The sequence below is a fragment of the Gymnoscopelus microlampas genome, assembly GCF_963454915.1.
Source record: "Gymnoscopelus microlampas genome assembly, chromosome: 2".
Classification (NCBI taxonomy): Eukaryota; Metazoa; Chordata; class Actinopteri; order Myctophiformes; family Myctophidae; genus Gymnoscopelus; species Gymnoscopelus microlampas.
In genome coordinates this window covers 28,864,865-28,872,364 of record NC_139939.1, presented here as the reverse complement: position 1 = coordinate 28,872,364, position 7,500 = coordinate 28,864,865, and the positions used below count along the sequence as shown (strand labels likewise).

Genomic DNA, 7,500 nt, shown 5'->3' with positions numbered 1-7,500 from the left:
TAACATGAAATGTAACAAGCGTCAAGAAAACACATCCTTGCTTTATATCACGTAGCAATATCAAGCTTACAAAATACTGATTAACACTGAATTCTCATGAAAATACTCTTAATAAGGGAATGAAGAAGAAATCTGTTTTTGGATGTTTGTTGTATGTAAGCCATCTGTACATGATTTCCTATTGGTGAGCCAGCCACCACAATCGATCTGTCCCTGGCCACTGGAACACTAAAACCCTCTGTTTTCTCTAGCCACCTGTCATCTCCCAACATCCTGTTTACAATTTAACCACTTTCAACCTGGCATCCCTATTGTGGGCATTATAAGATTTTCACAATATTTCAAAAACAGTCAATCTACAAGCGAGCTTGTATAGATTGGCTATTGTTGAAAAGCCAAATTATAAATCAGGGCATAAGTGGTTAAAACTCACACTGTATATTGCCAGCACATTCATTCATTCATTCCGCTATTCACCAATGGATTCATCCACCGAATGATAATATACTGTCTTTTCATTGCTCTGCCTACAATCTATGTTTTGCTGTAACAGAAAAAGGAACATATGCAACACAAAACATATGCACATGAAACACTATTGTGAATAGTTTCAGAATACTATATGTACACACTCTGTTGCAGCTGGACACCTGGAAACCAGTGCGCATACATACTTATATATCAACCACTTTTTTGACTTGTCACATATGTGCTTACATGAGCACATAGACACAGTACATACACCTACACATACACATTACACATACACACACATTGAATCCCCTTGCTTCTCAGAAGCAATAGCATCCTCTGGATATGGTTGAACAAAAGTGACATCACAACCTTTGCCAATGCGCGCACTCATGACCGTTTCCATGTCGCATCTTTCTTCTGACTCTTAACTTGGGAGGGGAAATGACAATGTCACATCTTTGTGGCACAATCAGAGCATCCAAGATCCAGGGTTTGTCCTTTTACTTTAGTATTTATAGAGAGTTTTAGATATTATCACAATATAATACGTCGCTCAATGTTCACAATGGGGTTCAAAGTGTAGTCCAACAGGCCGGGGATCAAAGAAGTTGTTCTGTGATCTTTTGTCACCCAAACTGCACTTTGGTCCTTTACTTCTCCATTGACACTGTGAAGGAGTCACGTATCCGCACCACCTCAGCAGCACACAAGTGACCATACAGCTTATTGTACCATTCTGGGAACCGACCCCTGAACAGACAGAAAGACACACAGACAAAGAGAGGGAGAGAGAGCATTAATGACTTGGTCAACACCCATGCATTATTTATGAATTATTATTATTATTTGTATTTGTCAATCCCTCCCCATTTTTCCTGCCAAATTAGTTGTTCTTTCAAGTCTACTTGAACTGTAGTCACTTGATGCTGCTGACTACTACTGGTTGGTTTGCTACAACACTTCTTTTCACCAGATAGTGAGGAGTTTCACCAGTAGGACGTAACGCATGTGGAGGAACACTCTATTCCTCCCAATTCAGCTCCCCACTGCAGGTGCCCTGACTAACCTGTAGGGGCAGCTAGTGCAGCGACAAGAGATCGCCTGGCCCAGAAAACAAAGCAATAATCTCCCCTGACGTTAACCCTCTCAAATCATCCACTAACCTGCAGTCGGTCCTGGAGATGTGCGTGAGGCGGGACTTGTTTGTGCCGCAGGGCTCGATGAAGTAGCGCGAGGTCAGGACATTGGCCCGCACGCCAAGCACGGGCGCCCCTGCATGCTCCACGGAGGTGCACACCAGCGCACACGCACCTTTCGGCAGGTCTGTGAGCCACGTCCTGGCGATGGAGAAAGCACACAGAGATGTTAGGTTGGGTAGAGAGAATGTGAGAGAGATGGTGATTTACAGTAAACAGAAGAATACACAGATAAATGTAACTCAGACGATAAGCCCAATTTAGCAACCCTAGCCCAGCATGAACCCCTTTTCGTACCTGAGCACCACGTGGTCTCTGGTTGGGTGTGGGGCCATGGCGTTCCTGACGTACTGGTAGACCTCCGTCCTCTCATCCAGGGTCTCCGCCACCCGGCTCTCCAGCAGGTCCTCGTCCCAGTGGGCCTGCTCCCGCAGCACCCGGGTCAGGACCTCTTCAGGACTCGCGGGCACCTCGACGGTCACCTTCCACAGCCGCAGTGGAGAGCCATCGTTTACCTGGACACACAGATGGTGGAGTGAGGGTTAGGTGTCAGCCATCTGTTAACAGCTCATATACCACTATTGATTGTTGGGTTTCCGTGTAGAGCGGTGGTTCTCAAAGTGGGGTCCGGGGACCTCCAGGGGTCCTTGGGGGCGTTCCAGAGGGGTCCCCAGCAAAAAGTGTTAATACAGCATCACTATAATTTAACCACCTTATCCATTTATATGTTGGCTATTAAAAAATAGTAGATATGCAAGCTCACACGTCATTTGCGCGTCATTTTGTGTCGAGAGCTTGTGACTAAATCCTAACCGTGTCCCAAAACCGCACCAGGTTCTGGTGCGGTTTTGGTTTCCCTTTAATATTATAATTATTAACACTAGTGGGCATGATGTCAGGTCTTCCTGGTATATACCAGTGTAGAGCTGGATTTTTCTTAAAAGTTCCCAGTGGATTTTCCAGCGTTCAGACGATAAAGACCCCTCTCTGCAGGCCTTGTGTGACTCAAATTGAAGGACATTTGACATGGATCCTTGCAAGGGGCCCCTTCACACTGGACACAGGAAGTGGGGGCCTGGGATCAAGGTGGGACTGTGCTCTGTGTGTGTGTGTGTGTGTGTGTGTGTGTGTGTGTGTGTGTGTGTGTGTGTGTGTGTGTGTGTGTGTGTGTGTGTGTGTGTGTGTGTGTGTGTGTGTGTGTGTGTGTGTGTGTGTGTGACTGCGCGTGACAAGCTGATGTCATTCTGGGACAGCGGCCAGTTTGCTGGGTTGGGAATGAGGAGCCCAGGGCCAGTTTCACACGGACACGTTTCTACACAGGAAATACGAACTGCTGCTTTTCCATTAGATATTCAGGGAAAGGAGTGTGTGGGGGAGAGGGGAGAGAGGAGAGAGAGAGAGAGAGAGAGAGAGAGAGAGAGAGAGAGAGAGAGAGAGAGAGAGAGAGAGAGAGAGAGAGAGAGAGAGAGAGAGAGACAAATGGAAAGAGAAATGGTGACACTTCTCTATACACACTAATGACAGAATGAGAGATGACTCTGATCTTTTAGAAATACCAGTATTATTGGTCATCGTCATCTCCTAAGTCTGCTGATAGGAAACACATTGAGAGGAGGATAACAAGAGAACGGTGTGCGTGCGTGCGTGTGAAAAGGATGGTTGAGCCATCTTACCTTCCTATACGCCAGCTCAGCATGCTCGGGGGTGGAGCAGCTATCGTAACCCTTGAACTTGTCTTTGGACTCCTTGAGGAGGGCGTCCAGGCTGTCTCTCAGGTAGCTCCTGTAGCCTCCGGGCCCGGCCTCCTCTCCCCCCAGCTCCTCCAGCCGCACGGGGAGCAGAGCCTGCTCCACATAGGAGTTCCTGCAACGGCTCATCTCCTCTGGGATCTGGACGGGAGGTTGGAAAAAAAACACAGGACGATTACTCAAACTGCAACAGCAACTTAGGAACCACATGAACCCTAGCATGTCATAATGGGTGAACCTTCGGCAAAGGTTTGACGAAAATTGCTCAAACCAAATGATCCGGGCTGCAATAAACAGCGATAATCTATTACAATCTCCAATGGTTCTATTCCTTTCAGAGGCATCTCTATCCTGATTAGATTAATAAGGCATTAAGCCATGGGAAATGGAAAATTAATTTAAACTCAGACAGCATAATGGGCTGCTGAAAATGGAAGCACGACACATCCTGTTTTCTTCCCTGCCTTTTGTTATTATTAACCTCATATGCTTTCTCTCTCTCCCCTTTTCTATCTCTCTCTCTATCCCTCTGTCAGCATTAATTGAGTTTGCAAAGCATTGTCTAATATTAGGCGTAACAGAGAGCCTATCAGCGCGCTTGATTCGATCAGAAGTAGAATAAAAGCTCATCTTCCATTTTTGCCCATCATCAGGCAAATAGAAATCAAATTACAAGAACATAATTAGCAGCTAATGCAATTTTATTGTTATTTACATTGATCCCGGGCATGTGGTACTATTACACAAAGCTTGTGCTGCTCAGAACCTATTCAGAGCCAAATGGTGCTGACATTTGAATTGTAAAGGTCTACCTTCATGTCCCTTTGCTCTCTTTATATACGGAACATTCATTTTCTGAAGCTTTGTGGCACTAAGCTTAGGTGGTGGGTGGGGGGGGGGGGGGCTCTTATGTGACTGCCCTTCCCACCATGGGACTTGAGCGTTGTGAAAGGTAAGGAGAGCAGAGCCAGGTCAAGTACCGTACAACTAGGGTATGTGTACACAGGGAACGATAATAAGCAGATTTACCTTACGTAACCATAACATTCCTTTGGGCAAGTGACGACTGTGAGTGTGAACTGATGTTTCGTAACCAGAGGAACAGACTAGAGTGTGTTTACAGGACAAACACTGAGACACAAAGATGTCTGACCGTGAGATGGAACAGATAGCCACGGGTGATGTTCAAGTCCTCTGTCTAGAACAAACCTAAGCGGTAAGTTGACGTGCAGATCCCAATCATTCCATGCACTTTCAACCTGGTGTCTTTATTCTGGGCATGTCATAATTGTCCAAAAAAACACCATTGTACGATGGAGCATAAAATAGGGCGCAAGTGCTGAAGAACCACCTGATGTAGCTTATATGTAAAGGTGAGGTACAGCCTTATTTAGGAGAGCCCCAGTGTCGGTGTGTGTACTGACCTTGAAGAGTTTCCTGCACTCCTGGATCATGTGTGTCAGGCCATGGGTGGCAGCCAGGTTCTCGTTCAGGTCCCTCTGGTCGGGCTTTCCCAGTGTCTGCTTCCTGTTCATCACCCTTTGACCCAGGAACAGAAACAGAGGAAGACAAGCGAGACACGCCAAAGGTTAGCAACATCATCCATCATCCAGATAGGTGATAGAGGAAGGAAATGGATAAAAAGAGAGAGGGAGAGAGAGAGAGAGAGAGAGTGTTGTAGATTCTATTCTATTCTCGCGCGACACCATCGTACGAAGAAGTACTATAAAGTAAGTGGTTAAAAGGAACTTATCCAGTACGCACTTGATGAACCCTGTTGTGCCTAATTTATTTTACAGTGTTTACATAACCTCTCTGCTTTCCCTGACCTCCTACTTCTCTTAAGGTTGGTCCTTATCACTCCCTCTTCTCTCTCTACCTACAGCATCCTGCTCATTTTGTTTTTTTTATCTCTAGCGTGACCTTTTTCCTGTTTTGAGAACGTGTGGCATATCCCATGTTATGCAAAGCCGTTGCTGCGATCACAATGCTCATGTTGATAGACAAAATAAAGCAATTGGGTTGATTAAGGTGAAACAGCCACAAAAGAATGTAGCACACATGCCCGCGCTCACACACACTCGCACTCACACGCACGCACGCGCGCACGCACGCACGCACGCACGCACGCACGCACGCACGCACGCACGCACGCACGCACGCACGCACGCACGCACGCACGCACACACACACACACACACACACACACACACACACACACACACACACACACACACACACACACACACACACACACACACACACACACACACACACACACACACACTTCTATTACTATACTTGTGAGGACATCAACATTTTAGGACAGCAATTGTAGATCAACTATTTTCAGTGCCCAACTAAGAATAAATCAGTCATAGCCCTAACCCAAACCCCAACCTGTAAGCTCCCCAATCGTTTTTTTAGGGGGCATTTGGCCCTCACAAGTATAGTAACTACATAAGTACACACACACACACCCACCCACCCACACACACACACACACACACACACACACACACACACACACACACACACACACACACACACACACACACACACACACACACACACACACACACACACACACACACACACACACACACACACACACACACACACACACACACACACACACACACACCCACCCACGCACGCACGCACGCACGCACGCACGCACGCACGCACGCACACACACACACACACACACACACACACACACACACACACACACACACACACACACACACACACACACACACACACACACACACACACACACACACACACACACACACACACACACCTGGGGGAGGAGCTCTCCTTGCGGCGCAGGGTGTTGAGGTGGAAGAGGGAGGGGGCCAGGCAGACGGCCAGGTTGGTGGGGGTCATCTGGTTCTCAGCCACGCTGGCTGTCACATCGCTCAGCAGACACAACAGCGTGCGCAGCGCCTCGCGGTTCTCATCGGGTAACAGCAACACGGCGGAGCGCGCAGCCTGCAGACGCAGCTCCTTGGGCATGTCTGCAGAGGAGAGGAGGAAGAAGGGAGGAGGGAGGGGGCGGGTTATTATTCAGACAGAAGAGCAAACCCAGAATAATGAGACGGAATACGTCTCTGGTGAGCTCATGGGTCTTTACCCTCCATCCATCTGCTAGATAAGATGCACCAAACAAATGGAAAGTGAAAATGACCCGAGTTGGGATCGCGGGCCCAACTTTATGGGTCGTAAGTAAATATCCCCTATTTTTTGTTTCCTACATTGTCTTTTTAATTATTATTATTTCAAAAGATTTTCAAATTTATAATTTTTCATTAAAATAAATCAAATAATAAAAAAAAAAAAGAATTTCATGAATGCATTTAAAAAATAAATGAAAGAAATTCCATAAATAAATTTAAAAAAGTGAAAAAGTAGTGAAAATAGCCGATCTACAATTTACAACGCAAGTCAAGTGGCAGTTGCATACGTGTTTGTGTGTACGTGCTTGTGAGTACGTGCTTGTACTACGTGCGTCCAGCTACCTTTTCTTTCCATCTTGTGTGTGAGTGTGTACTTATGATTATACATTCTGCTATCTCAGTGATATATAAAAAGTCTATTTGTAACCCTGTTGCCAATAGTGACTCAAGGACAGATGAGCTAATACGGTAGTCGTCTGGATTTATGGTGCCATCTATACCACATCATTTCACAGGTATTTCCTGCACTCGTCTTGTTTGTTTTCCTCCCAGTTTCACAATCACTCATTACCCCCGCAGGCAAGCATCTACAGTTCCAAGACAATGCCAATGTGTGTGTTCCTCCACTTTCCTAAACCTTATCTAATCCTAACATCTTAGGTGTGTTTTTGAGTGTGTGAGGTAAAGCAATGGATTTATGACTGAATGGGACTGTATATACAACATTTTGTGTTTATACATAGGCAAGTACTTAAAGGTGTGTGGGGTGTGTGTGTGTGTGTGTGTGTGTGTGTGTGTGTGTGTGTGTGTGTGTGTGTGTGTGTGTGTGTGTGTGTGTCCTTACATTGGTAGATCTGAAGGAAAGTCTCAGACAGTTTGCTTGTGAGCAGGGGCTCTGGT

At 46.2% G+C, this 7,500-nt stretch overlaps 1 protein-coding gene across 1 annotated transcript in view; it reads right to left on the bottom strand.

The window, feature by feature from the left end:
* dlc1 (DLC1 Rho GTPase activating protein) overlaps nt 1-7,500 on the bottom strand; it is a 127,001-nt gene that overhangs the window by 1,060 nt on the left and 118,441 nt on the right. Inside the window, exons 12-18 of the mRNA XM_084086005.1 lie at nt 7,445-7,500; nt 6,225-6,441; nt 4,843-4,957; nt 3,344-3,559; nt 1,968-2,185; nt 1,638-1,811; nt 1-1,224 (exon numbers count right to left, since the gene is read on the bottom strand). The exon at nt 1-1,224 is cut by the window's left edge and continues 1,060 nt beyond it; the exon at nt 7,445-7,500 is cut by the window's right edge and continues 152 nt beyond it. Of these exons, the coding sequence (XP_083942131.1) occupies nt 1,125-1,224; nt 1,638-1,811; nt 1,968-2,185; nt 3,344-3,559; nt 4,843-4,957; nt 6,225-6,441; nt 7,445-7,500 (1,096 nt within the window). The 3' untranslated portion in view covers nt 1-1,124. The remainder of the gene's footprint in view (nt 1,225-1,637; nt 1,812-1,967; nt 2,186-3,343; nt 3,560-4,842; nt 4,958-6,224; nt 6,442-7,444) is intronic.